Source organism: Canis lupus, chromosome X (assembly GCF_048164855.1).
Source record: "Canis lupus baileyi chromosome X, mCanLup2.hap1, whole genome shotgun sequence".
In the NCBI taxonomy this organism is placed as follows: Eukaryota; Metazoa; Chordata; class Mammalia; order Carnivora; family Canidae; genus Canis; species Canis lupus.
In genome coordinates this window covers 29,125,761-29,146,055 of record NC_132876.1, presented here as the reverse complement: position 1 = coordinate 29,146,055, position 20,295 = coordinate 29,125,761, and the positions used below count along the sequence as shown (strand labels likewise).

At 40.3% G+C, this 20,295-nt stretch overlaps 1 protein-coding gene and 1 pseudogene across 8 annotated transcripts in view; both read left to right on the top strand.

The window, feature by feature from the left end:
* GRIA3 (glutamate ionotropic receptor AMPA type subunit 3) overlaps positions 1-20,295 on the top strand; it is a 276,246-nt gene that overhangs the window by 181,501 nt on the left and 74,450 nt on the right. For all 8 annotated transcript variants that reach the window (XR_012026557.1, XM_072817305.1, XM_072817306.1 and 5 more), the window contains 5 exons: positions 1,151-1,312; positions 5,427-5,594; positions 10,822-10,926; positions 11,814-11,921; positions 13,374-13,580. Coding sequence is in view for 7 of the 8 variants with exons in the window: in XM_072817305.1 (XP_072673406.1) it covers positions 1,151-1,312; positions 5,427-5,594; positions 10,822-10,926; positions 11,814-11,921; positions 13,374-13,580 (750 nt within the window). In the remaining variant the exon portion in view is untranslated. The remainder of the gene's footprint in view (positions 1-1,150; positions 1,313-5,426; positions 5,595-10,821; positions 10,927-11,813; positions 11,922-13,373; positions 13,581-20,295) is intronic.
* LOC140628976 (U4 spliceosomal RNA) lies at positions 12,738-12,852 on the top strand (annotated as a pseudogene).

Here is a 20,295-nt window from a genome sequence, read left to right as displayed (position 1 = left end):
ACAAAAATTGAACTCTAGTTAATGACTTCCTGCCAAAGTCTTTTGGTGTGAAGTATATAATGTCCACAACTTAAAGTGCATCTAGAAAACAAAATGGAGTGATGGATGGATAGAAGAATACTAATTGTGAAATCTGATTTGAGACTATATGGGTATTCACTGTACAATTCTTTCAACTTTTTTATATATTTGAAAATTGTATATTAAAATGTTGGGCAAGAGAGTCTAAAGAAGGGAGGAGAATTCTCCTCATTTCTTTATGAATATAATTGTTGACTTCAGCCCATTGAGGACATAAATGCATCCACTGCAACTACCAAGAGCCAGGCATCCAGCAGAAACAGCACAATTCCTGGGAGAAGTGTTCTAGAAGATAGCAGTGCCCAGTGGAGCTGGTGGTACCCAGGTGGAGATGGCCTGGTGTGAACCTGAAGAGATTCCTTCAGGAGACTTAGGTGACAGAGACACCAGATGGTAACCAGAGTGAGAAAGAAAATGGTGTGTGATTTGAAGTAGATGTCAAGACTTGTTTATAAACACATGTGAGACATACCCTGGGGTTTGTACCATCATATACAACCAAGCTGTCAGTTTTGCTCTTTGGCATTTCCGTAAGTCACAAATGTTGAAAGTACTCATCATTAGAATCTGAAGCAATCTGCTGTGCTTGGCATGTTAAGCTGAAGAAAAGATTTTAAACCTCTAGTTAGGGTCAAGTGTTTCAACACTTTCCCAGTTCCATGAAGCATTGTATTTGTACTCAGTAAAGAGAAACGAAAAATACAGGTAAGTGAAACAAATCAAAACATTTGCTTGAAGTTGGCACCCATGTTTGTCCTTGCAGCAGCAATACTAAATAAAGAGGCACTAAAATGAAAGAATGCATATTTTCTCCATCATGCCTGTAGTTTCGGAGACCTAGTACCCTGGGAGTTAGTCCAAATCCAGCATTTTTTAGTATCTGTAATCGTCATCGTTGTCATAATTGAGGTGTAGTTGACATAGAACACTGTGTTCAGGGTTTTCTTGATTGTTTGGAGAGTGATCCTGAGGAAGGGCCTTTCATTTTCTCCTTAGCGTTCTAACCAACAGAGATGGTAAGAACTCACCACCTCCCACAAATAATGATTCTCTTTCATTCTCTTTCTAGGGTTTTACCGATATTTTGCTAGAAAGAGTCATGCATGGGGGAGCCAACATTACAGGATTCCAGATTGTCAACAATGAAAACCCTATGGTTCAGCAGTTTATTCAGCGCTGGGTGAGGCTAGATGAAAGGGAATTCCCTGAAGCCAAGAATGCACCACTAAAGGTAATGTTCCATGGCATGCAGAAACCTTAGGCCAGCTTTTCACAACATCTCAGTATGGCCTTTATATATTTACGGCCATCCTGTGATCAAGTGGCCTTCGCTCAGAAGCGTTTCAAGAATGCTAAAAATCAAACTGCAGGTGCTGCTGCGTTTGAAAACTAAGCTTGCAAATAAAGAAGCGATTGCGAAGGAGGCCCTTTAAAACCTGGGGTTTGGGAATGTTAACTAATTTTTTAATGAATTTCATTTGTAACATGCTCATAAGAATTTACAATATTACAAGAACCTGAGTCGGGCAAAGAGTGGGGGCAGTGGGAATAGGTAAGGAAGATTGATAGTCTGAAACAGAAAATTAGATTTTACATTATTTATGTGATTGCTTTGTGTTAATAAGTTTCATGAGTCTCAGTACACCCAAGTGAATTGGGCTGTAATACAGAGCGCATGTTGTCTGTACATATATTGAACGGAAATGTTTTCCTGCTTGGAAAAGTATCTTTAAAAGTAATTAGATTACCTAAGTTGCTCATTTTCATGAAATCAAGATAAGAATATTAAAGGTAGAAAGTCATGCTTAGAGTGAACATTTTTCACAGGTGTTCCCCTATGGCTAGAAATCCCATTATTTAAAAATCAGGAATTAAAACAGATAAATTACAGGAAAGTTATTCATGTAACACAAATGACCCTTTAAGTGTTTATATTTTAAGTAACCATTCCCTCAGTGCATTGATTCAAGTACAAAACTGACTTTAAATTCTTCCTTCCTTATACAGTGACAGTATGTATATACCATGGCTGTGGGATCCCTGTGACCAAGATAAGGAACCAAAGTAGAGTCAAGGCCTTTCCCTAAAAAAAAAAAAAAAAGAAAGGAGGTGAATAGTTCTTTTCTCAAGGTTTCAAGATACCCATCCTCACATCCTCCCCAGCAAGAATAGAATGAGAGAGAACAGTGGGGACCTAGACCAGAGAAGAGACACGTTCTGTATCACCTGGTCAGGTCCACCCTAAATGAGTCACATGAGACTATAATACAAGTGGGCCCTGACTTTATACAAATGGTATGTTTTAGAAAAGTTAGGAGTTAAGCATGATTTGTTCATTCATTTAAGCCACGCGCTAGTTAAGTGGTATTCTGTAGTTGTAGTGGTCATAGCATACATGCCAGATCTTTCCAGGGTAGTCCCATTTTAAAACATTCTGTCCCATGGTCAGATCAGGCATCCTGATGTGTTTCAGCAAATATGGTCACAATCCCTGTGATGTTAGGGTTTGCAGTCAAATTACTTTCAAGATGATTATTTTCTTTCTTATTGAGGTAGACTTGACATACAGACTTATATTAGTTTTAGGTATATAACATAATGACTTGAGATAGATGATAGATAGATAGATAGATAGATAGATAGATAGATAGATAGATAGCAAAATGATCACCACAATAACTTTAGTTACCATCCATCACCACCACAGTTACAATTTTTTCTTGTGATGAGAACTTTTAAAATCAACTCTAAGCAATTTTCAAAATACAATACAGTATTATTAACTATAATCACCGTGGTGTACATTAGAGGACTTCTTTATCTTATAACTGGAAATTTTCACCGTTTGACTACTTCCACCCATTTCCCCCATCCCCTACCCCCAGCCCCAACCTCTGGCAACCACCAATCTGTTCTCTCTGTTTCTATTAGTTCAGTTTTGTTTGGCTTTTTTTAGATTCCACATTTAAGTGAGATCACACAGTATTTGTCTTTCTCTGTCTGACTTAATTTCACTTAGCATAATGCCCTCAAGATCTATCCATGCTGTCATAAATGGCAGGATTTCCTTTCTTTTTGTGGCTGAATGATATTCCACTATATATGAGCTTATATGTTCCACTATATATATATATACATATATAGAGAGAGAGCTTATACATATATATATGCCGCATTTTCTTTAGCCACTCATTTGTTGATGACACTTAGATTGTTTCCATGTCTTGGCTATTGTAAATAATGCTGCACTGAATGTGGGAGTGCAAATATCTTTTTGTAATAGTGATTTTGTTTCTTTTGGAATAAATACCCAGAAGTGGAATTTCTGGATCACATGGTGGTTCTATTTTTAATTTTTTGAGGAACCTCCATACTGTTTTCCATAGTAGCTGCACCAGCTTACATTTCCACCAAGAGTGCAAGAGGGCTCTCTTTCCTCCACATTTTTGCCAACATTCATTATTTCCTGGTTTTTTTATACTAGCCATTATAACAGGTGTGAAGTGATATCTCATGTGCTTTTTTGATTTGCAGTTCCCTGATGATTCAAATTTTTTCAATGTACTAAATCTACCCACTACATTTAAGTGAGCTTATACAAATTTAGATTTTAATAAACTACCTGTCCACTGCTTTGCCATCCTAATTTTAACAGGTAATAGGTAGAGGCAAAAATTCATTTATGCAATATTTTAAGGGGTACACCAAGTGTCAGTCACCGTGTCTTAGGCACAAAAAACAAGGATAAAAGGGTGAAAAGAATACTACAGAGTAGTCTATGTTTGCTCAAAAGTTATAGAGGTTGTACAAAAGAGAAGGAAAACAATCTTAGCTCTGGATTATTTATTGATAACTCATGGTATGTAGAAAGTACAGTTCTCAGAACTTGCTGAGAAGAACTATTTATAAGAAAACCCCTTTAAAAAGCTTAGGAAAATGGAATCTTTAAATAGATAGTTACAACTTTCAGATGCTTTTGCGTAGTATTAGTCATGGAAACTCACTCTATAGCAATCAGACCAAAAGCCCACTTTAAAAAAATGATACAATATTTTATTAGGAAATAAAATTGTCTAGAGATTACAATCCTGATGCTTAATTTATTCTATATTTTATGAATGTTGCCTTTTAGGGCTTTCTTTTTACATGCTCACACATTGGTAAGTAGGAGCTGAAAATGTAGAAATTAAATAGCTCTTTTGGCATGGCTTGGAATTATAGACAATTCATGCAGTCAGCTGGAAAAGAGAACACCACCATGTTGGGTTTATGTAGTGCTAGGATGGACAGACACAAATCTTTTTTTTTTTTCATGAGAGACTATATGCCCCCTGTTATAGTCACACTTGAAGATTTGCTAGTGAAAGAAAAGTAACATGAGAAAAGTAAGAAAAGTAAATAGATAGTTGTAAAGATGACAATGTATTCATTCCCGATTCTATTTGGACATACTATGGAGAGAAAACTCCCCCTAGGACATTTTGCCTCATTAAAAAAATCAGTAGAATTCTATATCTTCCCAGTGTTTGTCACCCCTGGAAAACAGAGGCTAGCTTATTTTAATCAGACTTCGTTGACTCATTTAATGAAAAGGTATCTGCCCTATCAAATCACAGATAATCAAACCCCTTGTATTAAGTGACTGGTTTCATCCCTAGTAGAGCATATCAGTATATCCAAGGGATAGAAACTAAGTGTTCTTGCCTGAAAGAGGCAGCATCATGAAGTATTGCCTGTGAATTGTCACTGTTATCAGATATAAAACTCAATAACAATTGTAATTTTCTACAATCGAAAACCAGCTTTGGTTTTCTGCTCCCCCCAAGAAACAAAAACTGATTTATTGCTGGCCAGAGGTCCTAGTTTGCCAGAAACATGGTCCAGACAGAAATGATTAATGCTTCCCTCCAAATTAATTTCAAGCTGTCTAACTTAGCTATTTCCATTTTCCCCTAAGTAAACACCAGACCTGAATTTTCTATTACAAACAGCAATAACCAATCTACATATGCCATCCTTTAGCCTCATGTGTATTTCTTTCTCTATAAAGGACCTGGCCTTTTAGTAGTCACTCACTCAAGACAAAACACAGTACTGAGAGCAAGAGAGAGACTCCCCTGAGCCATTTGATCTTAATAATCTTAACATGTGCACACACAACGGTAAAAGGAATCATTCTAGAATGAAGCAAAGTCAGGCCTGCCCAGAGAGATCTCTTGATTCAAATAATTAAGAGGGTGACTTCATAGAGCAAGAAGTGGAGATGAATGAGAATTATAAGGAGCAAGGCAAATTTTGAGGGTGTCATTTGTCAGGATATCGTGTTTTCCATACATCCATTTCAGTATACATCTGCACTGACGCACGACGCAATACTGGTCATAGCAGAAGCTTTCCGTTATCTGAGGAGACAGCGAGTGGATGTATCCCGGAGAGGCAGTGCTGGAGACTGCTTAGCAAATCCTGCTGTGCCCTGGAGTCAAGGAATTGATATCGAGAGAGCTCTAAAAATGGTAAAGACCACGATGGGTTATTGGGGTGGGGCAGGGGTCTTATAAAGATACACAAAAAGTGAAACCTCAGTCTTGAGAAAAGACATCCAAAAAGGGAATAAGTTCAGAGTCTAAGAATGTCAGAGTGTACAGGAAGATGAGCATGGATATTTATTCATCAACATCTAGAAATGTCAAACTAGAAGTTTCTTCCTTGAAGCTTGAGAAATGGTCAATTGAGGACAAATGAATAATTAGTTCTGTGCTGCCCTGTGGGTAGTAAATCAAACTCAGTACCCTCAAAAATTATGGATTGAACATGTAAACAGCTTCAAAAACTTTAAAGTTTGTAGAGATATGATGTTACCTTAGAGGGACTGGGATATTATATAGGGAGCTCCTAATTTGAAGGCCGACATTACAGAGGACAACAGCATCCTCTGGCCCATTGGATAGCCTATTAGTTTGGATGGACTGTTGAACTGAGCCAGTGGGGCAGTAGTTCTGTTGCCAAAGAGAACCTTAATACATGCTAATCTACATGATGAAAGGCAAAAATATGATATATTTCTATTTAGGAAGCTTTTCCCCAATGCCCCAAAGAAAAAGCCTACAAAGAAGTACAAGGAATCAATACATAGACAGTCAAATAGGTCACTTGTTTTTAGTATTTATGGGTAGGAGTCATTCAAGGCTTCAGGCAGTATCCTTTGAACAGATTTCATTCTTTACACCAGGAGTAGCGTCAGTCATTCATTGCAGCATTCCGAGCAAGAGCTCTTTCTTGAATATTTTGCTTTATGCATGCATTAAAAATGAGCCTTTGAGAGTACAAGCCTCTCTTATTTCTACTTATCTAATTATCCTAATGTTTGGGACATACAGAGAAACAAAGAAGTGGTCAATGATAAGATAATACTGTGCACAACCCAGCAATGAAGAATTTGTAATGGCCTCCTAACGTACATCATTTTGTGTAGTTGGCTCTCCTACTGCTGCCTTAAATTTGCCAAGTTGGAAGCATTCAATCAAAAGGGGTTAGTAGCCCCTGTGTCTCTCTCCAAGAAAAAGATATGACTCATTCTCCCATCATGCAGATTTTTATGTCATTATGTCAGTTCCCTAACAAATGCCCTAAGTGTAGTTTTATGGAGGTAGCACTGAACAATTTTGAAGAGCAGTTAATTAAATTCAACCTTCATAGCAGTTACAAGATTTGTACTGTCAGGTGAAACATAATGATGAGTGAAATACAAAACTCCCTCAGAGTAAATCAAAAGGAGTTTGGATCAACAAAATCTCAAGGGGCAAGTACCAGCATCTTCAATGGACTCCCCATTCATGACACAAACAACCACCTTCCCCAAATAGAAAACTGGCTACCAGAGGCAGCCCTGGTGGCGCAGTGGTTTAGCACCACCTGCAGCCCAGGGCGTGATCCTGGAGACCCTGGATCTTGTCCCACGTCAGGCTCTCTGCATGGAGCCTGCTTCTCCCTCTGCCTGTGTCTCTGCCTCTCATTCTCTCTGTGTGTCTCTATGAATAAATAAATAAAATCTTAAAAAAAAAACTGGCTACCAGAGTAAAGGATAAGAAATTCATTTGGCTAAAAAAAAATTAAATTGATCATACTATTGCACAAATAGTTTCTGCATGTCTAACTCACTGATAAAGCTCGAGTTAGAAGCCAGGTAAGTAACCGTCCTCCCAGGCCCTAAGGATCAAACACTCAACCAAAAGGATGCACTACCAATTTCTACAAGCCAGCCTCTTCCTATTGCTCCAGAGGGGTTGGAAAGTAGTGTCAATCTTTTCCAGAAGCAGATGTTCCCTTTGTGATAAGCGCTCAAGTAAAATGCCACTGTTCAGCAGGACTACAAAGGAGGATGGCCTGAAGTACTAAAGGCTTTACTATATTAAAAGAAATCCCATTTTATTTGAGTTAATTAAAAGTGAGAATGCATGTGTAAAAGCATCCCTCACTGTGACAAGCACATAGTTGTTGCTCAATAAATCATTCTATTCCTTCAAAGAAATCTGGCAAACAAAATCATTGCCTGATAGAGGCGCCTAAGGGGCCTGTTTGAATGGATAAATAAGCACACCATTCATTCAGTAAATACTTACTGAGCACCAATGACTAAGTATCAGGCTTGAAGTTAGTATGCAAACATGAAATAAGAGGAGGAGAGCTCACACATACGTTGCTAATATGCAAACAAATTCTTTTAAAGACCTTAAAGCCACTTGAAAATTGGGTGATCATTCTCCTCAAAATCTACAGATAGTACAAATATCAGCCTGAGCCTGATTGACTGACATAGATCACAATTCTAAGTCATCAAAACTTGCCCCTTTGTTCAGTAAACATTTACTAAGCACCTGCTCTATTCCAGTCCCTGTACTGGTTGCTGAAAACCCAGGAAAATGAAATTCCTGTTGAAATCTCAAGATGCTCCCAATCTAGTTAGGGAGATAAAAATACAGAGATGATTAAAATTGTATGGTTAGGTTCTCCAGACGATGTTGTGGGAACCCAGAGGAGAAGCACCTAATATAGACTGGGGTGGAGAGTGGGGGCCGGGGGGAAGGTGGGGGGTGATTAAGGAAGGGATCCCAGATGGGATGATAGGAAACTGTAACTGACATTCCTGTTGGTGAAAATAGACTTCTCTCTGAGCAGTAGTCTAGTCCTACTTCTGCTCACCAAAAGTTTTAATCCTAGAATATCAAATCTCCTGGACATATCTGGACTGTTGTCCAATTTGTCTATCATGTCCAAATATGCTAGATCTTTAGAAATGCGCCATTCTTTTTTTAAAGATGTTATTTATTTATTTATTTATTTATTTATTTATTCACTTATTTCAGAGAGAACATGAGCTGGGGAGGGAGGGGCAGAGGGAGAGGGACAAGCAGACTCCCTGCTGAGCAGGGAGCCTGACATGGGGCTCTATCCCAGAACCTTGAGATCAGTCCTGAGCCGAAGCCAGATGCTTAGCCTACTGAGTCACCCAGGCACCCTGAAAAATGCCATTCTTAATGAGACTTGAAGCCTTCGCTACTTTGAGTAAGGATTTCCTTAATAAGTTCCTATGCCAGTGTCTCTGCTCTCTCTACCTATCTCCTCTCCTAGAACTCAGTGCTCAGAATAAAGAACCCTTCCTGCATCACAGTGTGCACCAGACAGGCTAAGTAATTTCTATCTCAACAAAGGACCTTTGTTTTACCCAGAAGTGTGACATCACCTTCTCTGCAAGCCTGAGCTGACAATAGTGCTTAGGTTTGTTGGGTCAGTAGGACAATCATCTTTTTTTTTTTGTATATTTTTTTATTGGAGTTAGATTTGCCAACATATAGCATAACACCCAGTGCTCATCCCATCAAGTGCCCTCCTCAGTGCCCGTCACCCAGTCACCCCCACCCCCCACCCACCTCCCCTCCCACTACCCCTTGTTCGTTTCCCAGAGTTAGGAGTCTCTCATGCTCTGTCACCCTCACTGATATTTCCCACTCATTTTCTCTCCTTTCCCCTTTATTCCCTTTCACTATTTTTTATATTCCCCAAATGAATGAAACCATATAATGTTTGTCCTTCTCCGATTGACTTACTTCACTCAGCATAATACCCTCCAGTTCTATCCACCTTGAAGCAAATGGTGGGTATTCATTGTTTCTAATGGCTGAGTAATATAGTAGGACAATCATCTTGTCTTCAGGAATTCACACTGGAGAATTTATCTTTCAACAGAAATTCCATTTTCCTATTGGTAGTGAACAAGCCCCCTTCCCCTTCAAAAGATGCTCCCTAATATCTGACATCAATTTTCCCTTCTGAAAAAAAAAAAAAAATTTTCCCTTCTGCAGCATAAGCCCATTACCACTTCTGACTTGCTTAGTAGCTTGTCACTCTCTATAAGTAATAAGTATTCTAGCCTTTCATCCTAGGAAAATGAGACAGATGCTTTTTCTTTAAAGCAAATTCCTTGACCCTTACTCACCAGATGAATAATTCCAGTGACTTCTATTTATAGAGGGTCTTTTGTGCAGTGTCTCTGAACCATAAAATAATCGCTAAGGAAATCTCTCTACCCAGCAGAGATGGCCTTTTATTAGTTCATACTATTGGGACCAGACCCAGGAAAAATTGTGGCATACACGAATCTGCAGTTGGCATCCCAAATAGGTGTCCAGGCTCTTCTAGTACTTCTTTCTTTCTTATCTAGTATTACGTACCCCTGACTCCTTAGACTTAACAAATTTCATCAGTGTATGGTTTATCCCTCCACAGCCTAGCTCATTGCTACATGTTTGTAGCTGGGCATAAGTTAAATAAGAAGAAAAATTCACCTCTGTTACTGTGGCAGCTGGTAAATGTGTAACACTTTCAAGAAACAGAACTAAATTCATTTCAATTAACAATAATAATTATTATAGCTAGCATGTATTGCAATGCATACTATGTGCCAGACACTCTTCTAAACTCTACATGTGTATAACTCATTTAATCTTCCAACAACTCTGAGGGATAGGTACTATTGGGATTTCTCATTTTACAGATTGGGACACTGAAGCACAAAAGCATTAAGGAACATATCCAAGGTTATAGAGTTAGTAGGTGATGATGCTAGAATGTGAATCTAGGAGCTCCAGGGCCCATATTATTGAAGCCAGTTTCTGTGATATTGGGAATGCTAAGACACAGCCACAGCCCTCACAGAACTCGTAGTTTAGTAGAATGCATTATGTTAGTTAGCAATACCCTTCAGTATCAGTGAAGGTGCCAAAACATGAGAGACACTTAACTCTGGGAAATGAACAAGGGGTAGTGGAAAGGGAGGTGGTCGGGAGGTTGGGGTGACTGGGTGATGGGCACTGAGGGGGACACTTGGCGGGATGAGCACTGGGTGTTATGCTATATGTTGGCAAATTGAACTCCAATAAAAAAAAATTTTTAAAGAAAAGAATACCCTTCAGGTTACTCCCTTAAGAAGAGATTAATGGTAGAAATTTCAGGCCCTTGAAAAAGAGGTAGGGCCTTCACTGTATCATATAGGTAACTGCCTATCACCCACTCAAAGCTTCGCAACTAAAAGGCATATCTAGAAAACACTGGGGAAGAAATTAAGATCTGTATAGACTTGAGATAAAAGTTCACTACAATTCTGTCAGTGAACCTTACCCCCAGACACCTAGACGGCAATAATATGGTGCTATTTAAATTTTTTACATTTTCCCTTTCTACTAGGTGCAAGTACAAGGAATGACTGGAAACATCCAATTTGATACTTATGGACGTAGGACAAATTACACCATCGATGTGTACGAGATGAAAGTCACTGGCTCTCGAAAAGTAAGTAACCAAAACAGATGTCCAAAGAAAAAGTCTTTCAGAAGGTGACAGCACTCAGATGCAAGAAATCAGGTGTTAGGAAAGACACACAAAACAAATTCCCACACATCATATTTGCCTTTCTGTTGGTGAACAACGAGGACATGATGCACAGTTGTTTTGCAATCAAAGTATTCCATCTACACATTTTGAAAGGAGCATTTCCCTCTGAGGCTGGTCCTATAAAAGTGAGAGACTCAAGAGTCATTAACAACAATAAAGGGAAGGAATCACCAATTTTACGACATGTTGTTATTTAAACAAGCCGCCAAGGTACATATGGTTTAGCAAAAGATTCGGAAAGTAGGTATCTCTCCACTTTGCCACCTCACCCTCCAAAGGACGCTGGACAGAGTACCTTTCTCTATAGCTAAATTGTATAATGACCACTTGGCTTCTGTCACACTAATAGTTAAGTTAGGCATGAAATGAGGATTCTGTAGCCATGTGATAAAATCTCAGAACGTAAAATAGCCTGTATCATTTCTAAGGACACTCCTTGGTTCCCCACCCCACCCCCACATTCCAGCCTTCCTACAGTTCAGAGAAAAGCACTTTTGGCCTATATGAATTTAAAGGGAGAAAAAAATGGCTGACCATCCTGCAGTGGGCTAAGTTATTTTACAAAATACCAGTAAGGGTGAGGTGGGGTTGGGAACCCCCAGGATGAAGGTATGTCTCAGGGTTAGGGTCCTGGGGGGATGACAAGACAGAGGGAGACAGGACATCAATCCTTGGAAAGTTCCAGCAACTAAAAAGAAAGTTTTATTCCATGACAGCATTTGGGTTTCATGTGGTACTTTTTGAGTGAAAAAGAGGCAACCATGTCAAATGTCTGCTCTTTCTAGGCTGGCTACTGGAATGAGTATGAAAGATTTGTGCCTTTCTCAGATCAACAAATCAGCAATGATAGTGCATCCTCAGAGAACCGGACCATTGTAGTGACTACCATTCTGGTAAGTATGGAGAGAAGAGAGGTGGGTTTTCTATACAATAGGACTTCTGCTTTCTGAAAAGCATTATTCAGCCAGTAGAAAGGATGCCAAGTTTGAGCAGTGAAAACATCCAATAGGTCAGTTTAGGAACCTCTTGAAGTATCTTGCCATGATCATGAACAGAATGTCAGTTTTTTAAAGATATTTATTTATTTATTTATTTATTTATTTATTTATTTGAGAGTGTTCGTGAGTGAGCATGAGCAAGGGGAGGGGCAGGGGAGACAGAAAGGGAGAGAATCTTAAGCAGACTCCATGCTGAGCACAGAGCCCGATGTGGGGCTCAATCTCATGACCCTGAGACTATGACCTGAGCCAAATGCAAGAGTCCTTAACCAACTGAGCCACCCAGGTGCCCCAGAATGTCATTTCTAAAAAGAAAAAGAATAGGAATTTGGGACAGTTCCACATATCATTCTCTTCTTTACCCACCCCCAACACACACACACACACACAAACACACACTCACGTAGGACTGATATTTCATCGTGGGGGGATTACGTGAAAGAGAATAGTCTACCACTAACCTGTGTTTAACTGTGCAAGTCACAACTTCTCTGAGCCTCAGGTTATGTTTCTTTTAATTAATGAAATGGGTATAATAATGTCATAAGGCCCTTTCAAGGCAATATTCACCTTTTAAAGCTTTCCTGCAAAATTCAAAGCATGGTTGAAATGTGATATGGTATTCTCATTTAGTTTTAAAATGTTTTTCTAAAACTTGGTATGCTCTTACTTGGTAAAGTACAAACCAGGGTTAAAAATAAGTATACCACTAGCTTTGCGCAGTGGCAGTATCGTAGCCAATGAGGTTTATCCGAGGCGCGATTATTGCAAAAATAAGTATACCACTAGATCTGAAGTTGTGAATAATTGGATGAAGATTCAGCTGAAGTTTACCTTTCATTTAAACATACATGTTAAATACACACTTTGTCCTAGGTACTGTACCTTAGTACATCCCTGAGGATGTAAAATTGAATAAGCCAGAGACCCTGACCTCACAAAGATCACAGTGTTTCTTGAGGGCTTTCCTGGGCTAGCTGTGATTCCTATATGGTAAATCTCAAGAAATCAAAGGCAATTCACCTTCATGTAAGGGCAATACCTTTGCCCAATTTGACTAAGACAAAGACTTTACATAGAGAAACCAGTCCTGCTTTCAAACCCTCAAACAGAACTTAAATCATTCTCTACATCTTTAAATCATCAGTTAAGGACTCCAAGAAATATATAGCCCATTGAATAGTCCATCAATTGAGGTTCTCCTGCTCGTTAAGCAAACACTTTTTAAAGGCTCTTTTCACACACCAAACTTCAACAGCCACATGGGGGGAAACCTTGATTATTACATGTATCATCTCTTAGAAAAATGTATAAGAGTAATCCTTCAATCTTCCTCTGGTCCCAAAGGAATCACCATATGTAATGTATAAGAAGAACCATGAGCAACTGGAAGGAAATGAAAGATATGAAGGCTATTGTGTTGACTTGGCCTATGAAATAGCCAAACACGTAAGGATCAAGTACAAATTGTCCATTGTTGGCGATGGGAAATATGGCGCAAGGGATCCAGAGACAAAAATATGGAATGGCATGGTTGGGGAACTTGTCTACGGGGTAAGTTTTTTCAACTCTATTTTCATTTGCTTCTGTACTTTCCACTTAATGAGAATAGATTTCATTTTCAAGTGTGATACTCATCCAATTGTATAGTTTTCGTGTAGTCTGTAAAAAAAAAATTCTTCTCTAGTTGACTTCTGTAAAGGTAGGTTGTCAATAGCATCCTTTAGACAGGATTATTTTGCTAAAAGCAAAGTAAGTTTGGGGTACTTTATCTGACAACATTAAATACAGCCTGCCCTCTACTGAAAATCTGTTCCCTCCATGTTCCCTATGTTGGGCAGCAAAATCACCACCTACCTCATTGCTTCAGCAACTTTGCCTGAGCAACCTGGTCATCTTTGCTCGTTGTTCCCTCATCTCTAGGCAGTGACTGTGTCCTCTCTATTCTACTCTTCTGTCTCTCAAATCCAGACACATTCTTCATTCCCACCATCATCATTTCAGTTAAGGTTCTTAGCATTGGTTGGGTCATTTAACTGATTTCCCTGCCTCTACTCTTACCCTGGCAAATCAGGTCTCCATATTATTGTGATCTCCAACTTTAAAAATAGGGATAAAATTCAAATTCCTCAATATGGCAAATGATGCACTTCATAATCTGGCACCCACCTACCTCTCTGGATTCGTCTTAGACTCTTTCCCCTCCATACTTCACATTCCAGCCACCAAAAAGCATGTGTAATTCTCTGAAGGTGCCCACCTGTCAGGGCATCCTTGGAAGTACCTTTACCTCTGTCCATCAGCTAACCTCACCGAGCAGCCCTTCAGAACTCAGGTGTCACCATGCTCAGGAAGCCTTCCTTAATCCCATTTACCTACCTGCAGTCTGGTTAGGTGTCCCTGCTTTTTGCATTCTTGTATCCTTTTGAACCTGTGTTATAATGATCTATTTATAAGTTCAGCTGCCCCAGCTGGAGTATAAACTTCTTGAACATAGAAGCCATATCTGATTTATTTCAATATCCCAGAGCATGGCACATAATGGAAGTTCAACAAATAATTGTTGAATGAATTAATAAATGAACAGAATTGCTCTGCCAGGGCTTGCCCATGGGCCAAGAAGAATTATACTATTAATTTAGGGCTTTCAAAAGGGGTACAGCAGTATCTTCAGAGCTCCACAGTGGCTTCACTTTCAAAGATTTGGGCCTCTGACTGGGAACGTCAGGTCTTGGGCCGCCCAGTGAGGCCTATGGAGACAAGCAGAACTGGGCATAAGAACTGCCCATTGGAAAAAAAAAAAAGAACTGCCCATTGGGGTGAACCAGTCACTAGAAAACTAACCCAAGTGTAAGTGGTGGCAGCCAAGGCTTAATTCTCTCTGCTTCTTATTTTCATTCCAGGGTAGTTAACACAGAGCATTATATTAGTTTCAGGTGTACAACACGGTGATTCAACACTTCCTCACATCACCCTATGCTCATCACAAGTATGCTCTGCAGAGGTTTATTTCTGACAGACAAGGATTACTTGCAATGACTGGTCCCTGTCTAGACAACAGGTTAGGGGAAGACAGAGGAATCTAGGGAGTGCATAAACTGAGAAGAACTTGGCAAGAAGCAAACATCCATGTTATCTATTGGGCTGAGGCTCAGGATAAGGACTCCAATGCTTGAGATGGGAAACAGCAAGAATAAAGTGCAGCTCTCCCAGCAGAAGATAGTACTGTGGTCACTAAATAAGTTTTGGGAACAGGTCCTCAGGAACAAGCACAAAGGCAGAAGCTCATTTCTAAAAATAAGGGCACAGAGAAGGAATTAAGGCTTAAAATGAGACTGGACCTCAAGTATCAAAACTAGTGCACCATCCTCCAGTCAGACAAGCAGCAAGGCAATTTGAACCTTAGCCCCCAGCAGTGGGGCCAGAGCCAATTATCTCCTGTCTTGGGTCAAGGCTGGCCCTGGGGACTGGGGCAGAGCTGAGTTGCAGATGAGATTCAAGTGAACTCTGCTATGAGAAAGAGAAGAATTTCTAATGCCGGGAGCTGAACAAGGGGCAGAGCACCTATCATGCTTTCTAAGGACCCTGAGAAGCTCTGAACCATCCTGACACAGCTCTAACCTCTTTATGAGCTGGTGATCAAGTCTTCTTCCCTTTTCTATCCCTAATCTCCCCAACACTCAGGCTCCAAGAGATCCTGTCTTGCTCACAGCTCTCCCCTGCACTTGGCACATTACATGGTCCATAGTAGATATTCACTTTTTGCCCTAATGAATGAATGCCTGGCATGCAGTAGTGCCCAGCCAATGTTCATTGAATTTAGCTCATGGGCACCTGGATGGTTCAGTCGGTTAAGCATCTGCCTTCAGCTCAGGTCATGATCTCGGGGTTCTGGAAGCCCCGCATTAGGCTCCATGCTCAGCAGGGAGTCTGCTTCTCCCCCTGCCTCCCTGCTTGTGATCTCTCTCTCACTCTTTCTTAAATAAATAAATAAAATCTTTAAAAATAAATAAATTTAGCTCAGTGTAGGAGGTAATCTTATATCATTATTTATTAGTAGTATCATTTTATTTTTATTATTAGCTACCATTTGTTGCTTATTTCCTGGTTGCCAGACACTGTGCTAAGGGCTTTATAGGCATTATGTAACTCAGTCCTCACAATGTACCTCCAAGGGAGGTGCCATTTTATTAACATCATTCTACAGATGAAAACACTGAAGCCTAGAGAGGTGGCCCTATAACAAAACTGAACAGCTTGTAGTGGCACAGTGATTTGAACCCAGTCTCTGACTATGAAGTCCGTGTTCTTTAACCACTGCCCTAGACTGCCCAGCAGCTGACATGTTATTACAGACCCATTTCATCCTAAAAGATAGCTGAAACTTGTTGAAAGGCTTTTGGTGCCTCTGCTTTTCTGGGGAGAAGATTGGCCACAGAAGCACGGCAAAGACTTTCGGGTATCAATTTCTACTGGGCCAGAGTAACTGACCTGAGTTCTACCAGCCCACTGTTACTCGGTAGCCAGAGCTTTCTAATGTCTCAGAAGAAGACCTGTCACATTCTATAAATAGCCCAGTGCCCTCCTGACATTGAGCAAGACATTAGATTAGACCCAGTGATGTAGAGCAAGACAGATTTCCTGACACTGTTCAGACACAGATCCAGCTTTCTCACTGGGTTTCGGTTTTTTTCCTGGCATGTCCTCTGTACTGCACCCACCTAATCTCCACGTTCTCTCCCTCTTTCCAATATGTGTGAGTGAGAGAATTAAAGAGAATTAAAGTCCCTTACTTGTTTAGTAATTCAGAAACCAGCTCTTTACTGCTGAGTAGGTAAAAATTCTTCTGAAGGAGCCTTCCCACCTTTTCCCTCCAGTTCTTTCTACTAAAGACCAAAGCAATAGCCAGGGAAGTCTCTTAAGGAAATGTCTTCCACCCTCCTCTGACCTTGAGCAAGTTTCTGATGTTTTCTGGGACTATAACACAAGATGTTTCCAGGGGACTGACAGCAAACCAACTGCCAAATTCCACTTTCCCCTGAAACTTGGGGCTATATGAAAAATGGATGTTCTTGCCATGCTTGGAGTAAGACCTCTAGACTCAGGCAGATGACCTCATAAGCTGAATGTGTCCTCATCTTCATTTAGAAGTTTTAATCTTTGAGCACTGGCAAGTTTTCCACTTCTCTTTCAACGATATAAATGGAGAGAAGTGGAAACACAAGTATTCATTTCTGGCAGGCCTAGCCTCTTGTAGTTTTGCATGTTGCTTAAGAAAAAAAAAGGAAAGTGGGGCTCCTGGGTGGCTCAATTGGTTGGGCATCTGACTCTTGATCCAGGTCTTAAGCTCAGGGTTGTGAGTTCAGGCCCCCCATTAGGCTCCACACTAGGTGTGGAGCCTACTTAAAAAAAAACAAGGTAGGGGATTATCTCTTGCAATGAAAATGAAAACTACACAGACAGGTTCAGCTTTATCCTTCAGGAATTTTTTCTTATGCTTTTAGCATGTAAAACAGATCAGAGGAGGAAAAAAATGAAGATGAAAAAATCTTTGTGAAGATTTTGGTACCTACCATAAAGTTTCCAGAAAGAGTCAAATGAATTAAATTTGTTCAGGGAGAAAGAAGCCAATCAGCCTCTTTTCAGAGGATTCCTGAATGGTTGTCTTTTCTCTCTAAAGAAAACCAAATCAAGGTTGATGTTTGGGGCACCTTGTATTGCTAAGAAGGCTATTTTTGAAACAAACGTCAGTAGGACACAACGTACCCCATTATGTAAGCTCTTCAGAACATTATGGACTCAAAACTGTCCACCTGCTTTTAGCAGTGTTGATTTTGAGCTAGATGTCTATAACATCACCACATGGTAATTGTCCCCAGCTTAAATGGCTTACAGACCACAAGTTTTTATGGCTCCAAAATAGCATGTGTTTTAAGAGGACATTTAAAAACATTTTGTTGCTAACAGAGCTCTTAGACATCTTTTAGCCTACTGCCTCATTCATTTTACACATAAATATGGGGATCTGCCAGGACTAGCCATTATGACTGCCATTTGGGTAAACCAGGCAAGGCCTGAGGTAAGATGGGGATGACAAGAATGGTGGCAGAGATTGTGACAAGGTCACAAAATCACACAGTTTGGCAAACCTTAAGCTATAACTCAAGTCTCATAACTCTTGGCCCAGTGCTCTGTCCACCGGGTCACACTGGCTCAATTTCCTAAGCTTGTCAAATTACGGGAAGATTGGTGTTGTATATCAGATAGGACATCCCTGCCTGCCTTCAAGGGGCTTACAATCTAGTTGGATTATGAGCTTTTCCATCCAAGATACCCATCCTGCTTATCTGTGGCCCCCAGAATAATGTAATGCACATCCCTAGTTATCACTTGAAATATTTGAAAACCCAAAGTAGACAGCAGGGGGTTTCTGCCCTTTGAGAGGAGATATGTATGACCCAGCAGAAAGAGAATCAGGAAAAGGGCTGGAAAGAAATTGAGGTCCTAATTGACAAAGGGTTGCCTGCCAGCAGGCAGCTGCTGTGTTCCTTATGTTCCCAACACTTAGAACTAAAGATAAAGACAACAGGGAGAGAGTTGCCTTGGGAAAGGCTAAACCACTGTCCAGATTGGTACCTCTGGCTTAGAAGAGAGCAGAAAGCTTGGGGATGGAGATGGGGTTGGGGGATGGTTGATTCCAGGTCACATCCCCTGGGCACCCTCAGACTCCTTCACACCCCCAGGACAAATGGCAATTTTATAGATGCTATTCACACTGACATTTCTCTACCTGGAAGAAATTATCTCTTAGGTTGTCACTATCTAAGATAGATTCATTTTCCATTAAGAAAGACAGAAAGTCGATCTGTCCTTCCAGCTAAAAGGCAGAGAAGCAAGGGTGCAGTAACGGACGCCAAATATTCTCTTCTATCCTTCAGGTGATTACACTGGGCTTTGGCAGAAGGGCTGATGGTTTGATAAAAGTGCCCCTCTCTTTCAAATGCTGTATATGAACTCCAGGAGCATTAATGACGCATGGAAGTCTGCCATTCTGAGCAGAGAGGGTAGGGAAATATTACCAACCAAATTTAGTCTCACCAGACCTTTACCCAGCTCCAGGCATACGCCTTTATCTTCACTTTTTTTTAACTCTCTCAGCTCCCCAAGGACAAGGAGCCCTAACCATTAGATCTAGACTGGGACATCTGTTCTGGCTAAGCAGACGAGGAGATCCCGTTGTGACACTGCTTGTTGTTGAACAGATTTAAATAGACCTCATCCCTTTCTCCAGATCTAAACAATTGCAGACAGTAAATATCCCATAGAGTACAGCCAGTAAAGCAGTTTAAGTCCTGTCTTCAATGTGTCCAATTATATTCCTATTGTTTAGCTTGACTCTGTCCACTCCTTTCTCAAACACATTTAAACTTTCCAAAAGAAATATCTGCCAAAGGCTACTAGAACCTTATGATTGATACAGGGATAGGGGATTGGGTCATGTCTGCCTGTTCTCTTGGTTAGCATATCTTTTTTTAAAGACTTATTTATTTATTTGAGAGAGAGACAAAGAGCACAAGCGGGAGGGTCAGAGGGAGAGAATTTCAAGCTGACTCTGTGCTGAGCAGGGAGCCTGATGTGGGGCTGGATCCCAAGACTCTGAGATCATGACCTGAGCTGAAACCAAGAGTCAGACACGGTGCCATCCAGGTGCCCCACACATAATAATTTATGCATTACACACCAATACATTGCCTCCCCTCTCTCCCTTGCTTTCAGAAAGTGCTTTATTTTTTTAAAAGATTTTTTGTGTTTATTCATGAGAGAGAGAGGCAGAGACACAGGCAGAGAAGCAGGCTCCATGCAGGGAGCCCGACATAGGACTCGATCCCAGGAATTCAGGATCATGCCCTGTGCCGCGAAGGCAGATGCTCAATTGCTGAGCCACCCAGGCATCCCCAGAAAGTGCTTTAAAATGGCAGCTGACAAGCTCCTGCTCATGCATAGTCTCCAGGTCTAGTATAAGTTTTATATCAAGTGAAAATACTTTAAGATACAATATAAGCCTTTCAGCTCAAAAAAAAATCGTTCTAAATGCCATTTAAACAAAGTATCATTTCTGCCTTAAACCTGTCAGACTCTTAAGTGCATCATCCCTATACATAGGACTTAGTTGGTTTTACGAAATTTAAGTTTTACGAAATTTACGACTTTGGAAACCCACCTATGAAAAGGATCATAAATCCCCAAGTTAAATCCCCTCCAATAATGT